The 25,394-nt window shown below is 39.2% G+C and overlaps 1 protein-coding gene and 1 long non-coding RNA gene across 2 annotated transcripts; one reads left to right on the top strand and one right to left on the bottom strand.

The window, feature by feature from the left end:
- Positions 1–620: 620 nt before the first annotated feature.
- LOC136179234 (uncharacterized) lies at positions 621–5,247 on the top strand. Its single transcript, XR_010666428.1, has 2 exons — positions 621–2,785; positions 3,928–5,247. It is a non-coding gene; the product is annotated as an uncharacterized lncRNA (long non-coding RNA).
- A 227-nt stretch (positions 5,248–5,474) lies between these two features.
- On the bottom strand, positions 5,475–19,437 carry hand2 (heart and neural crest derivatives expressed 2). The gene is made up of 2 exons (XM_020637762.3): positions 18,315–19,437; positions 5,475–8,693 (listed from the first exon to the last, which is right to left on the bottom strand). The coding sequence occupies exons 1-2, from the start codon at positions 18,921–18,923 to the stop codon at positions 8,550–8,552; spliced, it is 753 nt and encodes a 250-aa protein (XP_020493418.1). The 5' UTR covers positions 18,924–19,437; the 3' UTR covers positions 5,475–8,549.
- Positions 19,438–25,394: the final 5,957 nt, after the last annotated feature.

Below are 25,394 nucleotides of genomic sequence, written 5' to 3'. Positions count from 1 at the left end.
AACAGCCCTGACGACTGCAGCTTCATCTCTGATCACATTTAGATGTAACAATATCAATGACGAATCTGTCACAATAAATACAGCTTTAAGGGAATCATTCAGCAGCTTTCTTTAAATAGAATAACGACATGCACTCGATGATTCGCTGCTTTGACAACAACACCCTGAAGTTAACGTCTGTAGTCACTTTAAATGTTTCAAACTGAGGCCTCAGACATTGTCAGAACATATAATATCCTGTAAGATTTAAATGTTGTTCAGGAAACGATTTGATTTGTATTCAAACATATTCAAACATATTTTAGACTTTGATAGAGGAGGTAGTTAAAGTCACATCACGTATAGGTGCAGGGCCGTGCAGGGACAGCAGAGAGAGAAAGAAAGAAAGGCCTTCACACTCGCTCAAAACGCTTTAATTCATCACAATCACAACATTTCCACCTGAGGTCTTCTTCAGGTGAATTATATTCTTCTATTTGAAACTAAACTAAAAATATATAAATATATAAAAAAAAATGAATGAAAACATTTACTCCTCTTTACCTATGATGCTGTAAGGTTTTAGGATGTGTCTTTAATGTTTTGATACAACGTTTTTTAGTATGACCATCTATATTTGCCTCTATGTCTACCTTGTGTTTTTCCTGATGATCATTATACACTTAGAGGTGTTGACCACACCTGACATCATAGTGCCTATCAGCCTATTGGTGTTGAAATTTCTGAGCATGAGAAGAACTTTTAATTTATTCTTTAAATACTTTCTAATTAATTCATATATTATTGAATATTCAATTTTCTTTAGATTACTTTTTTTAAGAGGGGAGAATCCTTTTTTTTTTTTTAATCTTTTTTTCTCTCTCTGTTTCTTTGTTCCGTTGGTAAAAGCAGGAACTTTACGACTGGACATGTACCACGTGAATGTGAATAACTGTCTCTTAGTACTTTTTACACTTGCATAAACTCCTGACATCTTCGGAGTAAGCTGCGTGTGTGAACGAAAACAGACGAATTTCTAACTCTCACTTAAACTACAAATCATAAACTTGATCCAGCTTTTAAGACACCATGCCAACCTGATGCAGGACTGCAATGCATACTAGCATTATTCTGTCTTTCTTTGTTGAATTTCATCTTTATTTCACGTGTCTTGATACTTTTTCTCCTTATTTTTGATCCACAATGCCTGGACATATACCATGTAAATGTGAAGAACTATCCCTTAGTGCTTTCACACTTGCATAAACTCCTGACGTCTTCAGAGTGAGCTGCATGTGTGAACGAAAACTGCTAAATGTTCCCCTCAACTTTATCCAGAGTTCCTCCTGCCAGCCCCGTAGTATTTTTTCTGCAGGATGTTCGAATGATGTGAGAAGTCAGTGGGATAAAATCAGGAGAATTCACCTCGAGCGAGTAGGATAAGGGGGTGACGTTTATTTCCTAAGATCAGTGCCGACCATAGACAGTATGCAAGCGACCTGTATGATGTCTGTGCACGTATTTAAACTCCTGCATTGTATTTTCTGTTCTCCAGTATGTTCTTCTCCACTCTTTGTTGATGTTCTGATTCTGTCAAACTACACATAGCTTTTATATAAAGGCCTCTTGCCTCAGGAGACCCCCCGGCCCCTCCCGTCAGACAGGGATAGTCTCCCGCTGTAAGGTGCATGTGTGAACAACCACATCAGGAGGATTTCAGGTTCCGTGTGGCCAAAAAAAAAAAGAACATTTCAGGAGTGCATGTGTGAAAACGCCTTTAGTTCAAGGAGAAGTCTTTAGCTTATTTTACAAGTATTGATGGAGCTGCTTTACACGTTAATCATTTGAAGTGTGATAAAATCTTTAAAGGAAATTTGGGTGTGATTGAAAAATATCTGCATCCCTAAAATGTTCTTGTTCCCAGTAACTGAACCTCAAATAATAAAAGCAGCAGCAGCAGTTAAACTGGAACATTTAAAGTTTAAATTAAAAAAACAGGTTATTGTCTGATAGTTGGCGTATATTTAGACGTTTTAAATTTATTCTTCATGGTTCAGTCGTGTCATGGTCGACACGCTCGCTGGCTGCAGATTAAAATCCAACTCAGAGATGGAATAATTTAAAAGAGGGAAATGACTGTTTCTGTGTGTCGTCGCTAAAAAGTAAAAGGCAGCATGTCCCGTGCTGTGCTGCTGATTAAAAGAAGGCTCCATATGGTAAAGAGCTATGAATTCTCCACATCATTTTTTTTCCCTTCTCTTTTTAAAAAAACATCTATAAAAACGAGAACAATGAGGAGGCTGTCTCTGCTCCGCCGCTAATGAATCCAATATTCCCCCTCATGGCACGAGGGCTGATTACACCGAGAAAGCACACGGTTAGTCAACGTGTCTGTTGATGGAGAACCCTATCTGTGTGTGCGTGCGCGTGTGTCTGTGTGTGTGTGTGCGTGCGTGTGTGTGTGTGTGTTACATCATAGCTGTTATGGAGTGACCTGGAGGTTTGTTTCAAAGGTTGCCAAGGCCCCGCCCTCTTCCCTGCCCTCTCTCTCTTTCTTCTCTTGTTTCCCTCCCTCCCTCCACACACACATTACTTTTCGACACTCAAAACTCGGTCACACTCTTTTCTAATTGCCGTGTGTTCTCTGTTATCAACCAAAGCCACTAAATCATCGTCTGCCTGCACTGCTGCAGCCTCAGCCAGTCGCTGCTTCGTCTTTCTGTCGGCCTTCACGGATAATCCACGTCTCTGTGGAGAAATCGGCCCCCTGGTGGAGGGGAAACACAGCACACGAACGGGTGGGGAGGTGAGAGAGAGGAATGAGGGGGGGAGGGGGAGGAAGGGAGAGGGTCTGGGTGCAGTAATGGCTGCCAGATGTTTTGGTTTTATCGCAGGGAAAAGTTCTATTCCAGCCGAAGTCATCGATCATGTTGGGCTGCACTCAGAGAGACAGACAGGAGATGACAGATAAGTGTGTGTGTGTGTGTGTGTGTGTGTGTGTGTGTGTGTGTGTGTGTGTGTGTGTTACAGAGATGTTGGTATGTGCTTTTGACTCCTTCATGTCTGTTTCAAAGTATGTTTGAATTTTAACCATTTTCGACGCTCATTTTTAAAGGTATTTGTGAGGTTTTGTCACCTACAAACAAATATATACGTACCTGGACATGAACACAGAGGGCATTCATAAGATAATAAACAATAAAAATATAAATGTTTTACTGCTGTTCCTGAAGAACTCTCTGAGTGCAGCCCAACATCACAAGCTGAAGGCAACAATCGCAGGATGGCTTTATATGTGTGCTAGCAAGAATCATTTTTTATTTGTGTTACATCCTCAGAGATAGTCAAACCAAAATAAACATTTTTTAAAGTTGTCTTCTTTGAGAGACTCTGGTGCAGTTTGTTTGTAGTAAGACCACCAACTGACCTCGATCCAACCAAACTGCAGGAAACAAATGCTTTTTTGGATTGAACCAGCTAAAGTAGCCAGTCGCATTATGGCTTGGATTGTTATCTTTTAACTACCACACCAGCAGCATGACCAATCTTGGACAGACGTGGACTTGTAAGCTTATATCGTTTAAGAACATCGAAAGAAAATTCCGACCAATTAGAGAGCATTTCCTTGTGCATTACACATTTTGTTTCTCTTGTAAATGTAAAACAAATAGGTCCATGACTCAGACTGCATGACTTTGGGACGTTCCAGATTATGAATTGCGGCAGTATTGGTGTCTCCAAAACAGTGGTCTACGTCGCACTGTGAGAGAGGATCAAAGATGACAAGTTGCACGGTCTCCTGACCAAAGATAGCCTGCGACAAATATCTGACAGTGTTGGATATTTAGGATGATCATCTGACAGAGTGAATGCTTCTATGATCTAAGGACCAGTCTGTTGAAATGCAGCTTTTCCCTAGCCACCACTGTCTACATTTTTATTTTCCAGATCTTTTTTTTCCTTCTATGCACTTGAACGCCACAATGACAAGAGCTTGCTTTGTGCTTACTGCCATGGCAACCTCAGCTGCACACTGATGACGCCAATGATGCTGCGAGGCACGTCAGCCTATGATTCCCAGGTACCTCATCACACAGTGTACGTGCATGTTGTGCCCAACAGTATAAGATCTGTGTCACACAGTGTGGCTTGCAATAACCCTAAAAGATTGCAATAATCGTCTGCAAGAGGCAATAGAGTTCAATGTGAAAACCACCAGAACTAAATGCAAACAAGTCGGGGACTGTTACGTCGGTTCACGGAGAATATTTTTGGAGAAACAGAGTGCTGACGGTGTGTTCTGTCCATCAGTTATCAGTCTGCTCTGTTTTGATGTTACTACTGATCTTAATATTGTTATAGTCCAATTTTAGAATACACACAACGGTAACCTCCTCGAGTGTCTCCACGTTTTGGATCCAGCACATCAGGCAGTTGCTCATGACGCAGCCAGATGTGTACGCCAATGCAAGGTAACAAAGCCAGTATATCTCCAGTATATCTCCAGCCTCATGCTTTATTTATTAGCATGTCAGAAAGTAGAACATAAATCTGCAGAACACTTTGCTTTAAAAAGCTTCCTACAGCTGACTCATGTGGGTGTGCTTGCGTTGTGGTCGTTGTGGGGTCATCTCTCCGGTTATCTGCTCTCCTGTCTGCACCTGAGGCTAGACTCAGGCCATCACGTCTCACATTCGTCTCTGTCAGGACGAGAAAAAGGTCTGAAGCTCTCTTTTTGTGTTGCTGTGCCTCAACCTGACGACAAGGCGGCCGAGCGTAGATAAGACGACTGACTGACAGCTCTGAATATGTGTCACTGATTCTGTGGATTTAGGATGATTTATGTGACTAAATAGACTTTTAAATATGTTATGGGGGTGAAACACATGAAATAAATACAACTCTTAATTCATAATGATGCTTCTGTTGGTCACTGGAACATTTGCCTCTTACAGAGGGATATGTTTGTCGTACCAAAAAAGATCAAATTGACTTTGGATGAAATGTAACAAAATGCAAATGCTGAAAAATTGCTTTGAGAGTTTAAAAATGTTCATATGCAGAGTTTTTTCTCCTCTAACTTTGATTTTTTTCTTCTTTTTGTAGGATGTTTAGATCAGTGGATTTCTGATAAAAGGCCAAATAAAACAACTAATTTTACATTATTCTGTTTATTCTGTTAAACTTGTCTTGTTGTCCGTCCTGTGATTTTTTTTATTTATTTTTTTTAAATAAATGAGCACTGGCAACAGGACTCTGTTCAAATCACTGCCTTGTATTCTTCCTCTCTCTGTTTGTTCAATACAAAAAATCTTAGGGTGGCCTAAAGGTGCCTAAAACCTCCCAAAACTTTAGCAAGTGATCCATCTGGATTTTAATGTGGACAGAACGGAGCTCTGTCAGCACGAGAGCTCATCTCAGGCTGTTTTGTAATGAAACTCCTCACAGGACAATCTCAGAATAAAGTTTCTGTGAATCTCAGAGCTCACACCGTGTCACCGTAACCAGGCGCTGCTTTATTAAAGTCATGACACTGTTTACATCTCACACAGAGCATCATCACATCACAACACGGACACTACGCCATCACTGTGACGTCATTACATTTACAACAGAGAGAGAGAGAGATACTTCACATACACCTTTAATCAAACACAGTCTGTCAGTCAGAGCGGCAGTTTGAGTCTTTAAAACGTCCACATTGCACATAAATATATTCCATTAAATAATGTGTGTTTGTGTGTGTGTGTGTGTGTGTGTGTGTGTGTGTGTGTGTGTGTGTGTGTGCGCGCGCGCGTGTGTGTGTGTGTGTGTGTGTGTGTGTGAGAGTGTTCACCATGTAGCAGTGGTATGGAGCTGCTTTGCAGTAAAGTCTGAACATCATTTAAGAGCTTTTATCTTCAATTCAAAACATCCACCAAATAAGTGCCGTCCTCATCCCGGGTCGTCACATTCAGATGTTTGGTACATGGTAGCTTTAGTTTTCTTCCACAGTGACACTGATTTTGGGGTTCAGGCTCTAAAAATGTTTTGCTTTGTAGTAAATGTTTGGGTAGATTTGAACAATAACACGAAACATGAATCAAACCCACGACTTAAGGTTGAAGGTCGTGAGGATCACGGAGCTGCTGGCATCATACATCTTAACTTTTAGCAAAATTGTGTTAAAAAACATCTACGGGTGGATTATATTTTATCTTTTGTCCTGTGGATAATTCACATTCCTTCAAAGATGGATAATGGGAGTTTGTTTTCTTTCACTTTGACATTTTTGTTTGTTACAGCGTTAACGAGATGCAGGAAACAAAACAATTATCAAAAACATTGGTGGGTAATTTCTTAATGTGGTTTTGTTTTCAGTAATACTTCTTGAAGGGTTTATTTTCTGGAGGTAAATTTTAGGTGGAAATCAAACATCAAAAACCCAAAAAGACTAGATTCATTCAACAACAAAAGGTGTCTTTATCTGATGGGGTGTAACTGATGAGACATGTATCTCTAATTCAGCAAATATCCAACAAAGAAAAGCAGAGAAAAACTAGAAATTGACAAGCCGAATTACTGTCTGGCGTTTTTGATCCAACTATGAATTCCACTATCAGAGTAAGCAGGCAGCAGCAGCAGACACAGGAGATGCAGTAATAGCAGCCACCACTAGATGGCAGCACCCACAAACCAGCCTTAGGCCCCGTGTCCACCTACGATTTTTCTGTGCAGAAAAGCGCTGGCTGTGCACTCCGGAGCGCTAGCATGAAGTGTTTGTGCACTGTCTCTATGACAACAGCCTGTTGAAAACGACTGCTGTATGACCGACACTGCTCCGTTCCTTTTTCCTGTTTGTTTATTTATTTGAGATCGTTTAATTCTCAATCAGACACAGAGACATGATCTGTAGGCGGCACCAATACGGGGAATACTTGACATTTGGAAAAAGCAGCTGATGATTTCAGCAGCGCCTTTCTGAAAAGCTGAAAGATTTTCAACTTCAGCTCTTGGAGTGGCCGCACAAAAAAGGTGGCGCGCTCGGAAAAAAAGGCGCTTGACGCTGCGTTTTTTTCTTCAGGTGGCCGCTTTCTGCTGCGAACGCTCTCTGCTTATTTAAAACAATTGAAAAAAGATGCGGGTGCTCATAAAAACCAAAAACACTAGGTGGACACAGGGCCTTAAGAATTCATCAATAGGCAACAAATTATCTCCCTTGATAGTTTCTAACGCTTAGCCCCGCCTCTTTGATGTCTCACTTTGTGGCTCTTTTGAATCTCTTGCAGATTTATGATTTGTTTTCTTCCACTCTGACTCTGATTATGACTCTGCACTGAAAACTTCTTGATTCAGGTTTGAATGATAACATCTTTTGCTTTAATATTAACAAAACGCGGGAATCAAATCACTTTAAACAAACTTAACCGGTAAATTATTTCTTAATTTTATTTTTATTTTCAGTCCAAATCTTCTATTAAACTTCTTCAATGTGTGTATTTTTTTAGGTAAATTTAAAGTGTAAATCAAACACCCATTAAGACAACTTAAGTAAACAACTGAACACTTATTTATCTGATGAGGTTTTAAAGGTTATTTTTTTAAACAAAACTGTAGAGAATTGTTTTTCGAATTCTACAAATATCCACCAAAGAAGCGACTGTTTCATACATGCTCTCATCCCAGGTTGTTAATTTCTGACACTCTGTCTCGCCCCTTTAACGTCTCATTTTGATGCACAAGGTGGCTCTTGTGCATCCCTCAAATATGCACATGGTAGTGTTTGTTCTCTTTGTGATTTTTACAGGTTAAGGCGCAAAAAAAGTACAGGGAAGCTAAGCAATAAAACATAATTTGGGTTTGAAACAACCTTAAGATGTGAGAATTTAAACTGCTTACAAAATCAGTGACAGTCTTCAATCCAATTTCTTGAAAATATTTAATTTCTGGGGTTAAATTGAAGGTGGTAATAAACCATCAAACCTTCAAAAAAATTCCTGACGTTTATTTTGACGGCTCCATTTGCATCTTCAGCTACACATGGCGTTTTTTTTCTTCCACTTAAACACTGATTTTAAGAATTAAGGCACTTAAACATCCCGTATATTGATGTAATTTCTTAGAATAATAACATGATTTTGGAATTGAACATCTTTTAAGAAAACATCTACCGGTAAACTATGTTTTAATGTGGTTTTATTTTCAGTTAAAAGTTTTCGTTTGACTACTTGAAAAGGTTTATTTTCCGAACGTGAGTTGTAAGGTATTTTGATTTGTAAGGTGGAAATCAGGGATCAAACCCCCAAACAGCGATCCGAGAAAGACGCGTATTTTGCGCCATATGACGTCACGTTCAATCAGAAACTCCAAAAGGCGAAGCGTCAGTGAACTGTCCGCGTGCCTCCACACTGAAACACGGCGCGTGCAGGTCCACACAGAGGGAGAGGGTGGAGATGATGAAGATGACGCCGTTAGTCCATTAAGGCGATCTTTATTGTCCCATCATCTGTGGAGGAGGAGAAGCGCCATCAGCTCTCACATAGAGGGGGAGAGCAGGGTGAGGAAGAGGAGGAAGAGGAGGATGAGGGAGGCTACTGTTTGAGTTCCAGCGCCCAGACATGTTGAGGCCAACCCGTCCGTCCTTTACTCTTCTTATCTACCACTGCTGCTGATGACGAGGAGGAGGAGGAGGAGGAGGAAGTCGAGGAGGAGGAGGTCGTCTTTGGTATCTCCACCTGCAGACAGGAGACAGTTTATTGTTATTGACATAATATGCAAAGTGATGCACGTGCACACAGACTTATAATTAAAGTTAAACTTCCCCCTCTTCGTTCACAGCCTTTACCACATTTAACTTCCTCCTTTTTAAGGACATACACCATCCGAGATTAAAATAACACAACATGAACAGGACAATAAAAATAAACATCTCATGTGAAATAGGATATTTGTGAGCTACAAGGCTGTTTTATTTAAATCTCATTGACCAGTTACGCATAGCTACAGTCTGGTGTCCTCGATACATCACTGTTGTTAAGCTCATAAACAAAATTAGAATAATGAATTACACTTTTTCTTTGTTAATTTAGCCTAATCATTATTATTTTTTTTTTTACTTTTGAGTAGTATTGTTACTGTTGAATTGTCGATTATTACTCTTAATTAAGGATAATATAGGCTATACCTATTTGTTATTATACGCTTTGTGACATTTTGTATAGCCTCCTGAATTGAATTGAAGAACAAATCGTTACGAAGAAAAGCAGAAGGTTGCTGGGGAAGCGGCTCTTATCACAGGCTCTGTGGTATGTTGTGTTATATCAATCCGCGGAAAGAAGTCCGGCTAATTTGATGCCGGTCTATTCGCTGTGTGATAAAGAAAGGAGACAAAAACAGACCTAAAAACTGTACGATATAACAGGGAAATCTACAAAACTGAATATGGCACATGAAGTAAACACATTTTTTTTTACGTTCGAGAGGATCAGCAGAATGTAGTCATACGATGACAATAAAGTCACTTATTCTAATACTTTATGTATTTTAATGAAACGCTATTCTGTCCGTGCTTGTTGTTTTCTTGATCCTGAACAGTTTGAACACTTCAGAGAGATTTCTAAAACACTCTTTTAAAGTCCGTATGTCTGTTTCATGCGTCACACTGACAGCCTTGCTCTCATCCGAGCTTTTTTTTAGACAGAACAATCTTTCATTAAAATCAGAAACATTTATGTATTTATTGAAATGTAGGTTTACACACTTGTATTTTTTCTATAAGCTGTAATCATATTTTGTAAATAAAACTTGTCATTTTGTATAAGATATATATATATATATATATATATATATATAGCTAGTCCTAAACTATAGGCCTACATTTAAATTTCAAATCAATTATTTATTTTGTGTTAGACCAAAAAACAAATCAGTAATAAATATAAGATTAATTTATTGGTTTGTATAAAAATAAGCTAAGGAAACTGTCCGGATGGTTAACCATTAATGGGTATATATAGTAAAGGTCTACTTGTCCATTTAGTCTACATAATTGTGACTCGTGATGTCTTGCTATTTTGGCTACAAATTTACCATCACAATTTTTTTTTAAATCTATGCTTATATGATGAATGAAGTCTCAAACCTTAAAAGCCGAATGAAACAAAATTTGATACACAATTTTTGGAGACCTTTGCATTTTCAATCAGATCTTCTTTTTTTTTACCTAAATAACAAAACTAATGAATTAAACCACATACATGCAGTGCACAGATAATCCACCAGGGGGCGGAGGGCACGCTCCAATGGGATTTTTCATGAAAAATTTAAGTTATTTAAATAAAGATAAGGAAAGAAAGAGAAACATTCAAATTGTTGCTTCAACAGAGATATTTACTGGACCGAGGCAACATGAAATCAACTCATAATATGTGGATTATTTGTAACAAATTATGATGAATATCAAATTAGATACATCCGGTAATAAAGCTGATTTTGTCAATTATCATTTTTTGCACTTTATTATGCATTCTATGAAGAAATGTTTTCTCACATATTTAAGTAAACAAAAAAAAAACGTAATCGCAATCTGATTTAATAGGCTACTTATTATTATTTGTGAGTTATTACATTTTGAGACACCTGGTCATTATTTTATTTTCCTGATTAATTTTCACTTAAAACTGTTGAATTTAGAAATGATTTACACCACTATGTTGTAATTTTGGTGTTTTTTAGATTGTAAAAGAAAATAAATGCGAGGGAGAATACAAGTTTGAACTTCTACTAGTAAAAAAAAAAAAAAGATTTTCTTTTTAAATCAGCATTTTTGAGAAAAATAACTCCCAATGTATCAAATATGATAATAAACAAAACCCTCGTATAAACAATGTGTAATTAATTTTTTTAGAATCCTTTCCGTGATGAATGGCTCAAGATTCAAAGATTTCAAAGATATTTCCGGTTAAATTACGTCATTATTTTTTAACGAAGGAATCTAAGAACGTGCCCAAAGAGAGAACCTACTTTTTGACGGTTTCAAGAATTACAGTGTTAATCCTGAACTAACAGTGAATGTGCGGACTACATAATAATGATTTCCAGAGAGAGGTGCAGCGTGTAGACTATTTAGTACCCTCCCAGGAGTGTAGAATAAAAACAAACTTTTATTTCATTATAAAGTAGGCTTATAAAAAAGTATAAATGATGACATCATGCGGTCAGATTTTATTTAGGCCTAATGTGAATATTGTGATCTTCGTGTTTGATCCAGAACTTTTAACGTGTCCTCCCTCAGACACCTCTCAGCGTGTTTCTCTGAAGTTTTACTTTATGATAACAAATAAAATATTTTATCACAGCAGATCAATAAAACAGAGCCTCAGTGGAGATCAGGTCCAACCCGTCCCTCACACGGTCCGCTCTCCTCTCAGCGCGATCATGAGCCCGTTTCACTTTGTCATCTTTAACAAATCAAACACCAAATCATCTCTTCAAACATCAACTTTGATCCATCAGGAATATTTTTCCGGTTCGATGGTGTATAAATGATGTGCTGTTACGTGCTGTCACCACGGAGAGATTACTGACCCAAATAATAATACTGGACCCGGATCAGAGGATCTGAAGGTTACTCATAAATAAAGTCATAGTGAAAGTGTTCATCCCGCCCTCCTCTTTCTCTCTGAGTTTACGAAGATGAACATAAAGTGTTACTATGGAGACAGAAGTGACCGAGCAATAAACAAGCAGCTGATTGGTACATCAAAAGTTTCTGGTTCGTTATTGTAGAAGAGGTCCAATTAAAGAAAGGGTTGTCGTTTATAAGGAGAACAGACACGAGGAGTCACACAATAAAAATACACCAGAGCTACACTTATAGATGTGTGTGTGTGTGTGTGTGTGTGTGTGTGTGTGTGTGTGTGTGTGTGTGTGTGTGTGTATTGCAATCACTGAAATTGTAATTTCTTTGTAATAACAATGTCATTTATTTTACTTTCATATCTTTAAATATTATAAAGCTGACTCATAACGCACACAGACTAATACACCTGTACTGCTTTGTACCTGTGCAAATAAACATCTATTCTATTCTACCTTTAGAAGGCCTACAGGGTAGTTTATGTATATCATATATTTACTTTTATGTGTTTTAGTAAGTACCGTAGCTATCCTGCTTATCAGTGTAATGTTGATGAATGTGCTAATTCAAGGATGTTAGAGAGAGCGCAGAAATGAAGTGGAAATAATAATAATAATAAGTTTGCTTCTGAAACATTTCTCTAACATTATAAATCATAATTTTCTGAACACGTATTTTATCATGTATGATTATTATCCTCCTGATGTGACATTGTCCTGTGCACACGGCTTCAGAGTAAAAACTGGAACAACATCTGTTGTAAACTAACACGTCTGTTACATGCAGACGCAATTTATTATCATGTTTATTTCTGCTTTCTTTGCGCTCCTCAGTGCATCACTGCTGTCTAATGCAGGCTCATAGTTTATTGTTTAGTATTTAATTTTGTTCAGAGAGCATAGTTTACTGGAGTTTAATCCCTCTCTGAGTAAACATACCTGCTCAATAAGCTGGTCCTGTTTTACAAAGTCTTCACTTTTAACAAAAATAAATCACAGCCTCTTCTTTCAGAGCATGGCAAGTATTCAGAAATACCAATATTGCAGGAGATGAACTATGATGTCTTCTGAAGCTTTTTTAAATACGTTCACCAGCTTATCGTCTGCAGATCTTTACATTGTGATGTTTACGATTTTATAATTCTGCACATTTAATTGAAGGATTTTGAAGATTCAAGTTGAGTGAGAGATCTAAACAGAGTTCTGATCAATGACTACCTGCAGTGTGTGTGTGTGCAGTGTGTGTGCAGTGTGTGTGTGCAGTGTGTGTGTGCAGTGTGTGTGTGCAGTGTGTGTGCAGTATGTGTGTGCAGTGTGTGTGTTCAGTGTGTGTGTGCAGTGTGTGTTTGCAGTGTGTGTGTGCAGTGTGTGTGTGCGCGGTAAAGTCAGTCCTTTGATTTAGTGCATCATCACAAACGTGACACAGAGCGAGCGTCATTCAGTTTTTCACTACTTTGTGAAACATCAGAAGCATCTCAACATTTGTGGAACATAATTGTGGAAACACTTGAGTCCGTTTTCACACAAAACATTCCCGACCTGCCCTGTTGAAGCCATGAAATGTTTTAACAGAAATAAAGCCGAAATGTTAAAAAAATAAAAGCTTCAACACCAAATTTTAAGGTCTGTTCTTTAAAAAACTGCAGCTATCAAACCCCAAACTGAGCTGAAAGTAAGTCCTGCTCTATTGAAGCAGAATGTTACCTTCTAACACGAGGTTGAAAACATCCATTCTTGTATTGTTCTTCTTAAAAATTGTAAATAGGTCATTCTGACCCGAACACCGCGTTATCCACGTTTAAAGGCCAGACGATACGATATTATCACGATACTGCAGCCACGCTGTGATAGTTTCTAAAGTTTACTTATATGACAGTAGAATGGGATTGTAAAGCTGACACACACTAAACAACAACCTGCCTCAAATGTTACTCCTGACGAGCTGAACTCCTCTCAATCTGCACTGAACAAATGTTGATGTTTTTTTTCAAATGCTAAAGTTCCCTTCATGCACTAAATGTCTGACTCATGTGCAAACACAGTGTCAAGATATAACAAAGATAAATGCAGTGGAGAACATAATGTATATATTATTATATTATTGAACGTAGTAGTGCCTGAAGAAGTGGGTATACTCTGGCTTTTTACCCCAAATGTTTTTTTAAGTGTTCCGTCCTGCAGAGGATAAACAGCCTCTGTGACATGTACGATGGCTCTTGCATATTTTGTAAGTGTTAACCAGCCAATTTGACAGAGACAGGAGGGTCATCCCTTTACCGTATAGCAAAAGCATACTACTAAATATTGTCAATCAATGGTGTGAATCACAGGGGATTTAGAAGTGGGTATGCCCTATGGAGACTGAAAACTATCCATATACCTGAGTATACCTGAGTATACCTGAGTATACCTGAGTATACCCTGCACCACTGATTGAACGTTATCAAGATGTTGCACATCGCTCATCAATCCTGTAACTCACAGACACTTTGCCCTGTATTTCAGCTCACTTATCACATCGACACAAACTTTATTTTTTTACGGTTTTATAAACGCATATAGTTTATTATATTGAGTTTACATTTTTGCTGCATAAATTAAACATTTATTCTTGCATATTCTACGGATGTTTACATCTCATATAATCCATAATGTGCAGCTTCTTTTCCATCCTCTGCAGTGTTTCATGAATCAAATCAAGCGCTACATGGTGAGTGCAATCTCTGATCTGTCCATGAGTAAAAGGGTACACAGTGCACACACTTAATGTTATTTACATTTTTATTATTATAATATTTTGTAGATTATATTTGCATTTGTATGTGACCCCTTTCCTTTTACATCTAAGTACATTTAATAAAGTTCTTAAAATCAGTGACATTAACACATGAACCTGACCCTGCAACGTATGAAACTCATGTTTCGATTTATTTAGGATCTTTTTTAGCCTTAAGTGTTTATGTATTGTACTTCATAGTTTTTTTTATTGTGCATATGGAAATCGATCTATTTTACTGATTTTTTTTTCATTACTTGACATGGTTTTATGGCTCCTGCCTTGTGTCATGTTTATTACACAAAGATGTGTGTTTTCTCTGCACTTTTGCACTGAAGACAAATTTCCACTCAGGGTCAATAAAAAACAATTCATCTGGTCTAACATAATCTGAAGTTTACCTCGTTAAATATACCCTTAATGATTCATCTACTAAAAGATTAAGGATCAATACGTATTAGGAAGGCAGTACTGCGCTGAATCAAATCAAACACACACACACACACACACACATTCACAGGCTCAGTGGTGATTATTGCACAACTTAGTTTCCAAACAAACAGTTTGAAGAACTTAATGAATAAATTCTCTGTAACCTACTTAAAAGCAGCTGCAGCACCACAGTGTGTGTGTGTGTGTGTGTGTGTGTGCGCGGTGTGTGGTGTGTGTGCATCAGGACGAGTGTGACATGTGACATGAAATGTGAGCAGAATCTGCTCTCTGTCTTCAATTAGACTCCACACTTCCTACAGAGAGGTAACTATTATTATGCTCTCTTCAGTCCTCTGTGTGTGTGTGTGTGTGTGTGTGTGTGTGTGTGTGTGTGTGTGTGTGTGTTTGTGTGTGTGTGTGTCATGTTGTTGGATTCTTTCTGAGTTGCTTGTTCACACATGCACCTCACAGCAAAAGACGGACAGGAGGAGGGGGGCTGGGAGGTCACAGGAGGCGGGACACGACGTAAAAATAATTGCGCTGAGATGCAGATAAGGCAACAGAGTCTGACATTGTTATGAGGATTTTTGCCTTTCACTCAACAACAATATTTTTCAACAATATCAACAAATGAGCGGAGAAGAACAAACTGGTCAACAGAAAACAGAATCCTGCCGCTTCGTAAAGTGCACACACCGATTACGATATGGCCTATAACCGTCACCACCTCCACCTGCTCTCGGGGAGAGTTTTCCTTGTACAGCTCACCTCCACTTCATGCAGAAAATGTACCACGAGGCTGGAGGGAAACATTTTGGAGCAGCTCACCCTGAAAATTTCAGGACGTTTTTGGGAGTATTGTGCAAGTGTAAACAGCATTGTTTCTGCACACGCTCGGTTTGGGCACACACACACACACACACACACACACACTTTGTTTCTACACAAACACACTTTGTTTCTGCACACACACACACTTTCTGTGCAGGAGTAAATCTCCATGTGAGCTGAGGAGGCAGAGGAGGTGATGAAGGACCGGTCAGTCAGGAGATAAATGTGTCAAAACAACAAGCAGACATATATGATGTATTTGTCCTTTTAGTCTATCACACACAGTTTCTTTACACTAAACCTGTACTTCATATTTTATTTTACACTGACGTATATTTAAGGCTCTGTTTTCTAAATCTTGTTTTGTACTGTAGTTTGAGCACTGGGAATTCCCTCACAATTAATACTTTTTATCTTCTGAGGCTGTTTCTGATTTTTTAGCAACATTTAAAATTGTTAAAAAAGGATAATTAACTCAAATCAAAGTGGTGCATCATAGCAGCAATTTGATGATCTCCTGGACTAAAAGAGAACACTTTTTTTTGTCTTTGATTGTTTAAATGTAAAAACGTTTTAATATGAGTTTAATTCTAATAAGTCCTGATCAGGTTTGTTATATGCTGCTGTGGTTTCTGCAGGATGTGTGTGGCGTGCACGTGTGGGAATGTGCGGAATAAAGCGTGCAGAGAGAGAGAGAGAGAGAGAGGGAGAGTGTTGCTATAGCAATAACAGAGCTGCAGCGCGTGGCCCCTGCTGGCTCCAAGCTGTCTGAGGATGGAAACCAATTTAGCGTCTCCCCTCTCACGGACTCTTTCCCGTTATTATGTCCAATCTTTGTGTTTATGAGGAGGAGGAGGGGAGGGGAGGTAAGGCTATATGCTGCTGCTTAGCCTTAGCTTAGCATCCTAGCTCGGTTAAAATGGACTAAACCTTGTGAGTCTGAAGGTCCGGGACAAAGCGTGGATATGTGACTTGCCTTGAAGCACTTCGTGTCGCTCTATGAGACCCGGATGTTTTGAAAGTCTCCACAGATTTAAATATAAAATATTAACAACCCTGAACAATATAAGATATAAACTTTTCATCAGCTGTTGTTTTTAACAGCCCCCCTTTAATCTATGTAGCCTACTTTGTGTTGTGTTTTATCTATCAGATAGATAGATAATATCTATCTATCTGTCTTAATGTAGGCCTAAAGGTCATTAATCTGGCGACTTTGGTTCTAAAGGTAAAATAACCCGGAGGCCTAGAGAAAAGGCGGATTATCTATATCTGTCTCCTTCCTCTCTTCATTAATTAAAGGTTACAAATCATCAACGACATTTTTCTAATTCTTCTTTAAATAGAGCATCCACAATCCCGCTTTGATCAGATTTATTCACCGTGTCTGAGACGCTTAAAAAACAACTTTAGGTTATGTCTTGCACATTTCATGACGCCGCATGAGGCCGCGTAGAAACACGATTAAAGTCATATTAAATCACACTCGGACTCTGAATTTATTACTCTTTACTCTTGTGACAACCGTGTACAGAACTAGGATTACAGTGCTTTTTTACTACGATGTTTACATGTTGTGTTTTACGTTTCTGCCTTTTTATCTTGTTTTTACCTTTTCTGTGTTTTCCTGTATTCTGAGAGCTGCCTGTCTGTAATCTTTAATAGCAATGACAAAAAAAATATTAATTATTTTCTTTTCTGCAGCAGCGACGACCTCCTTAAATAAAGATAGCCTAATTTAAACGATCTCACGGTCAATAACCTTTCAAAAACAGCCGAACAAGATGCTACACAGAGTCTATTGTTATTTTCAAATTACACATATATTTCACACAAAATAGTTTAAGATAACTTGTACTAGCCTATAAGATGTCTTGTTTATTTTTCTTAATTTTTGATTTTACCACGAAGTCTGTGTTCGTTTAGGATACTGTTTAAAAAATCTGAGTTGGATCCTATTTAATAGTACAAATAAAGTAATAATTTAACAGATTTTTACATTTAATTGTCTTTTGACTTTATTTAATGTAGAAGTTTATATGTAAACTATATTACAAATAAACATAATTCTTCCTGTGGGAGTTTGAATGTTTTTCTTTTCAAGTTTTATTAAACCAACATGTTTGGTTCACTTTGTACGCAAATCATTTTTATTGTTTTAAAAGCGTGAAGAGGAAGTGACAACTGTGACGTTCAGTTCTACATTTTCAGGGGACTAAACATGAAACCAGGAGTATTAATAATGATTGTTTACACTCAGAGATGAATGTCGGTCAGGACTCAGATCAGAACAAGATAAACACTCTAAAAATCGTGACTGGAGAAAAACAAATTGGTTAGGAGTTAGGCTATTTTAGTAGGCTACGTAAATGCACGATCCTTATTTAATCATTAAATTAGACATTATTATCATTAGCCTATTTTATTTTTACTCTGTGCTTGACAGAGTGTGCAGCTGCAGACCTCCATCCTGAGAAACAGCAAACAGCAGGCTGCAGCTTTGATGTGTGTTTTTTTCCAAGTTGAATTTAAGTATTTCAGTTTGTTTGTGGAGATCAAGAGTGTGTGTGTGTGTGTGTCTCTGTGTGTGTCTCTGTGTGTGTCTCTGTGTGTGTCTCTCCTCTTTAGTTTGAATCTTCATTTAAGGTTCGCCTATTTGTTTGGGCTCACGCGCTCTTACCGCCTCCCTCTTCCGCCGCTCCTCGCGGGCCTCCGTCTTCTTCAGCTCGGCCTTAAAGGCCTGCGTGTCCCCGTGCGGTGCGTCCTTGTCCAGGATGTCCATCAGGTATGAGATGTAGCTGGTCGCGAGCCGCAGAGTCTTGATCTTGGACAGCTTCGTGTCCGCGGGCACGTTTGGGATGCACTCCCGCAGCTCCGCGAAGGCCGAGTTGATGCTCTGAGTCCGCCGACGCTCCTTCCTGTTTGCGGTGGGTCTCCGCTTCACGGGGCGCGGGTGTGTGTGGTGGTGGTGCATACCCACGGCGGCTCCGTTCACGGTGATGGCTCCGGGCCCCGGGACCAGGCCGCCGGGGCCGTAGTGGTGGTGATGGTGCGGGTCCAGGCCGCCGGTGGCCCCTCCGCCGCTGTTGCCATGGTACTCTGGACTGTAGCCGGGCGCTAGGCCATACTCTGTGGGAGACATATCCGTGTGGCTGATGAGCCAGCTCGTGAAGTACGGAGGAGCCCCGGTGTCCTCGTGACAGCGCCCTGCCGCCGCGTGCAGGGAGTAGTGGTGGCTGTCGTGGTGGTGCATGACCGGGTGGTGCGGGAAGCCCGAGACCAAACTCATCCTGACACACACACACTCTCACACGCATGCACGCACGCACGCACGCACGCGGGTCCTTGTTGTCGCAGTATTAACTTGTTATCGGTGGTCCCGAGCTGAAGTCTGCATCCTGAAACTTCTCCTCCTGCAGCGCGGCTCACTCCCCCTCAGCCGGCAGGCTCCGGCCGCTCGGTCCCCGGTGAAGCAGCAGCAGCAGCAGCAGCCTGCAGCCCGCAGAGTCCCGTTCTTCTCTCTGCTCTGCTCCTCCCGCTCTAACACAGCGTCCCTCTCCCTCTCGATGGAAACATCCTCCTTTTCAGAGAGTCACAGCCCGCAGTCCTTCATGCCTCTGCTGCATCCTTACAGCCGCTTGGCAAGGCAGGAGCGGTGTGTGTATATGTGTGTGTGTGTGTGTGTGTGTGTCTGTTTGTGTGTCTGTTTGTGTGTCTGTGTGTAGTCACTACTGCAGACTGACACTGAAGAGAGAGCGGAGAGAGAGCCAGGCTGTGTGTCTGACAGAGAGAGAGAGAGAGAGAGGGAGAGTTTGATTTACCTCATCGTGTACTACCGGGGTGGAGTCCGACCTCACAGCCCCTCTCAACCAATGGTAACAGCCCTCCCCTCTGTTTACCTCTCTTTAATGTCAATGGGCCTGCTAAGTAGTCCTGCAGGAGCGCGCACGAACACTTTACACCACGCTCTGAGGTCACACGCACGCATGTGCAGAGCAGACGTCAGCCTCTAATGTGCAGAATAGAGGAGAGGAGACTATTTGATTTATTTATTTCATGTTTAGAGCCGCTTGTTTTCTGCATAGATTTTTTGTTAATATGAAACTACTGTGAGATGTTTTACAGTGTCATGGGTGTAACAGAGGGGGGGAAAGTGTGGGGCTCACTAGACTAAAAAGGGCCCCCAAAGGGATTCGGGCTGAAATAAATCTATAGTTTTAGTTTCTGTCAGAGTAAAGAGAAAACTGGACCAATGAATCAACATGATATGATGATAATTTACTTATCCTGAAAATAAAGAACTTCAAAATCATCCAAATGACAGTTGCATTTATTACACAATTTAATTCATTGTTTTATTAATTTAAAGTACAACTGACCTTCTAAATGTATGACACAAAGTTCTGATTATTTAAAGTTGTCATGATAGCAGAATTTTATTCGATAGTAAAAATCTAATGATATTGATGGCGGTTTCAGCACGGTAACAAAAACAGGTTTTCTGCGCATAAAATGACATTTAAGACTTTTTAAGGGCCAAACAAAGAACAAATAATAGGTTTTGCGCCACATGGAGTTCGTGCTTTCTGGATTTTGGATCTGATCGTCTCAAGATTATACTTTTCTTTGCATATCATGCCAACAATCCTCAACAATCTGGCATTTCCTCTTTTCTCTCTTCTGTTCACGGTGTGTAAACATGTACAGGAAACTCTGCCGTAGATGCAGTGAATCGACAAGTGAACAAGCAAATAAACAACAAATAACTATATAACATAATGACAGTGTAGATTTTATGAAGTATTCAGACATGTGTCTTCTAAGATGTCAGACCTCTTTAAAGTATAAATACATTTAACGACATTTTATGGCCTCACATTTTAAAAATCTAATGTAAGACATGTCAAGGATCAGTCTACACCCTGCCAAACAGAAGTCACCTTTGGGTAATTTCTTGTATTTAATTATCAAATATTGCAGGCAAACTCCTGCACAAGGTCTAAATTGCAAAAACACATTGGCAATGTTTTGATTTAGACCTACACCAAAAAATTACCAATATTTTTCTGCATTGAAAAACTGGACAGATGCATGCACATGATGCTTAACTCTTCCTGAACTCTGAAAAAAAACAAAACATAAAAACAATTCACACAAAAAAGATGGAGTGCTAATTTTAATTCAACTATTATTGTTTGATTTAAATGATCAAAAATTGCGAGCAAACTCCTGCACTATGGTCTAAATTGCACAAATACGTTGGAAATATTTTTGTGCAACTTAGACAGTGTGCAGGAGATTGCTGAAATTATTGATGGACTGGACTGACTTTTTTTGATAGAGTTGATCATTACATTTAAGTGACTATATCATTTTGAAACACCTAAAAGAGTTGAAGGAGCAAGCCTTAGTTTATATCCTTTAATGGCTCATTTGTATAATGGAGGTGTGCTTATTGTATAATCTCAGGGTTGGCCGAGGAGGGGCCCAATGTGCAGTCTCCATGGTGTCCAGAAATCCTGGAGACACCCCTGGTGATCTGCAGGGCCGGTGCATGTTTGGAATAATGCCGTCATAAATCCGGATTATAGCAGCTGTGTTTATACTGCTGCTGGTTCTGTCTGTGCTGATCAGGCTGCAGATCATCCCGTCCTTGTTAGAAAACGTGTTATATGTTTCTACAGGGAGCTGGATCAGTTTCTGATGTGTCTCTGCTCGGCTCGTGGGATGGACCGTATATTAACTTGATGTCAGATAAATGAAATGGATTTACATATATTTTATTCACAGACAAATGTAAGGATTAAGCATTTGTCAGAAAACAAGCAGCGATCGGTCACAGTCAGGTCTGATTTAAAGTCATATAAAAATGTCACATTTAACCTGGAACGATTCGCAGTTTTAATTTTTAATCTAATTTCTTGCATGAAAAACAGTGATTTAGGCTATTTCATCGCCATCCTTTAAATTTGTGTAGCCTATTATAACCTGTCACTATGCATACGCCTACAGACGTGGTGTCTATGTGCGTTGATTTGTTTTATCTGTTCACCTCAACTATCGTTTATTTACGGTCAAAAGATTAAGACGTTTATCACAGTTACATCGACATTTGAAGTATTTTTATGATAATCTGTTATTTCCCAGATGAGCCTCTTTTACAAGAAATAAACAATATGACTATATTGAATCTGAAAAGACAAAAATCAAAACAAACCAACGGAGGCGACAGAGCAGAGAAACACCAAATAATTCTGATTTGTTTCCTGTTTTATTTTGATTAGTCTATTTCAAGTTGAGCGTATTCATGTTTTAAACATCCAAATAGCGTAGATAGATGCATTCATTTTATTGAACGGTTTAGTTATAGTTATAAGAATAAACAGACATTTTACTGCCTAGATAAAGATTTTTGATATAAAATATAAATATCCACCTGACGTAGACGAGCTCCGGTGAAAAATCAAAGCCCGGTTCACCGCTGACTCCGTGGCCGACCTCCTGACCGCTTCGGTCGGCTTCTACAACACTGAAAGTCCGCTGTTTCTCCGGAGCTTTAAATCCCTCTAACAGCCGCTTTGACGAATCTCAGACCCGCGAGGTGTTCCTCTTCTTTAAGCCAAATATCACTGACACTCTTCATCCTGTTGGTAAAACGAGCAGTTTAATTTCTAAAGAGCTCATGCAGGATTATTGAAGGTTAACGCTAAAATGTTTGCAGCTCTGTGTCTGCAAAGCTTCTTCGAGCAGTCAGAGACGGAGAGCAGCAAGAAATCACCCGGAGTTTAAAACCAATCCATCAATCAATGAATCAATAAAGCTTTCTCATTTTCAGGGTCATATCCGAGGATTCATGTCACGTTACGAGACAAGATGAGACATTTCACCGCAGCCTCACAAAATAGGCTAATTAAAATAATTAAAAATACACTAAATTAAAATCTTAACACAGAAAATGTTGATCAGAACCATCATCAAAGAATCACTTTTCCTGTCTAGAGTGTATTTTTGTTAGCAGGGACGTACAGAGGATTTTAGAGACACAGGGGCTGAAAATAAAAAAAGGGATTTATTTTTAATTTTTAATGAAATAGCTTAAAAATTACCCTGCAACAACAACCTGTGTGAGACTGTTACAGTGGTGGACAGTAACAAAGTACATTCATCTGAGTAATTGACTGCAGTACATTTAGTGAGTAGTCCTCCCTGTACTTTAATTTAGTATTATTTTGTATATATTACTTTACTCCATATATTTGAATGACAATTTATCGCACTTTTGACTCTGCACTACATTTCTATGAAAGTTTTGTTACTCCCTACTTTTGTTCTGAAGGCAGATGATGAATTTTCTTTCCTATTTAAAAACAATGAACTGTGTTTGTGGTTTGTCTAAACCTGTATGTTGTGCCTCTCCATGGCTGAATGTAGAGCAAACATCACTCAGATCAGGCAGTAATGATGGCTATGGCAGTGAAGGATGATGATTCTCCTCCTCAGCCCATGGCCATATCTTCATCCGGTGTTTAAAATGTGAGTGTTTTCCCACTGTGTAAATCCTAGCTGATATTTCCCCTGCTCATCAGGTATTTTTGGCTTCTTTCATTATTGTTCCGTTAATTTTGGAGCTGCAAATCTGGAAATCCCATGTAACTTTAAAACATGTAAATAATGATTTCTAAATACATAAAACGCAGCAGAGTTTACACCCATGTGTTCTTATGTGCACTCATACACTGTGAAAATACAACAATGCTTTGAGGTTTTTTTTTTGTCTGAAAACAATATTTGAAAATAATATTTAAGAGCAATACTCCAGTATTTTAACTGTAGTAATAATTATCTCACATGTATTGGAGTCATATATGACCCAGAGTATGGTAAATGGTAAATGGACTTGAGCTTGTATAGCACTTTTTAAGTCTTCTGACTACTCAAGTGCTTTTACACCGCAGGTCACACCTACACATTCACACACTGATGGCAGAGTCTGCTATGTAAAGTAACCATCAGAATAGCAGATATATACATTCATAGGCCGCTGAAGAAGCAGCAGGAGCAACTTGGGTTTAAGTGTCTTGCCCAAGGATTCATTGGACATGTGGCTGAAGGAGCTAGGGAGCGAAACCCCAACCTTCCAGTTGAGAGGCGACTGACTCTACTGAGCCACAGCCGCCCACCCACACTTTAAACTTTGACTCAAATAATGAAGTTGTGTACTTTGTCCACCACTGCACTGTTAACGATACAATACATGTTTTAAAACAAAGTCATGACTGAGGGCAGTTCAAACATCCATTACAGCAAAGGCTTCACAGGAGCTGTATCTGGAGTTAAGAGTATTTGTCTTCTAGGTGTCACTTTGTCCTGTGAGTCACTGAGGATTCAGGTAGAAACCTTCTTACATAAGACAGGTGAGGAGCACCCACTGGAGTTTTAACTGCAGCGTGAGGCCACAGCTCGGGCGCTGGGGTTTAATCAGAGAGCACATCATCTATTTGTCCGCCCACACAGCGCCTCAGTGGCTGTGGGCCTACACACACATTTTGTATTCAAATACACTCTCCTCACATTAACTCAACTCCTACCTATCCCTCTGACATCTCACATGAAGAAACTATGATGTGGTAAAGATGCACTTCCTCTCTCTCACCTCTATATTCTTCTAGTTACACCTCTCATAGAAGGCGGACAATGATGCGGCGACATGGTCAATGCTGACATGAAATAAAAAGATGTTGATGTTGTATGTTTAAGGTACTACAACTTAGTGCCAGGCAATTATTTGGGTTCACTTTCAATAATGATGAATTCTTCCCACGATCATGAAAACAAGATCACTGAGATTAAACGGTCACGGTGCTGCACGCCATGTTGCACGCTGTGTTGCGCGCTGTGTTGCGCTCGTTCTGTCTGTAGGTTCTGTCATGTGTGCTAAATGTTTCAAAGTGTTTGTTGTTAGATCTTGACTTCAAGAGAACAACACAACTACCTCAAAACATAATTGATTAATTTATTATTATGATATATTGTTTTTTTTAATATATATTTACTGTATATTATGGACTTATTTATTTTCATTTATTGCTTTCTTTATAAAGTGTTCATGGTGCTGACGTTCATGTGATGCAGATGTCAAATCTGTCAAATGTATGTGTGAGGACTGAGGAGAGGGCATCAGGCTGGCCTATACCACATATTTCCATACATAACTTATATTCAGGCTGTATACAAAATTAAACTATTTATTCAAATAAAGGGCGCTTTCCCACGGCAGGAGCTCAAGCCCTTTTTTTGTCTATGTGTGCATGTAGCTGTTTTTTCAGCTATATTATTTACAGACACAACATTAATCCACCATGAGTCGTTATAGTTTTAATAATATTTGTTGAGGCCGTAGATATTGAGCAAAAGCATCATCGTGTTCTTAGCTTTTTCACTGAGGGGGGCGATAAAGTGTTTAGTATCGTACCATGTCTTATCGTATAGTAACATATCATAACATATCATTTACCGAGCCAACCTTGAACACCTCATGATGCATCCTCAGGTCACCTTGTTAAGTTAGCTAAGCAGCTTTTGTCCTGTTGATTTCCACTCTTATTTCAACATTGGATGACTAATGGTTAACTTGAGTTTGAGCGATCAGCTGCTCTGATTGGAGGACTGTCCTTTTTTTTTTTTTTTTTAACCTGTAGCCCGTCAGATGGGCTTTATTTGGTTAAATTAGACTCACAAAGCTGAATGCTTGATGGCTGGC

Source organism: Labrus bergylta, chromosome 1 (genome assembly GCF_963930695.1).
Source record: "Labrus bergylta chromosome 1, fLabBer1.1, whole genome shotgun sequence".
Classification (NCBI taxonomy): domain Eukaryota; kingdom Metazoa; phylum Chordata; class Actinopteri; order Labriformes; family Labridae; genus Labrus; species Labrus bergylta.
This window is presented reverse-complemented; position numbering and strand designations above follow the sequence as displayed.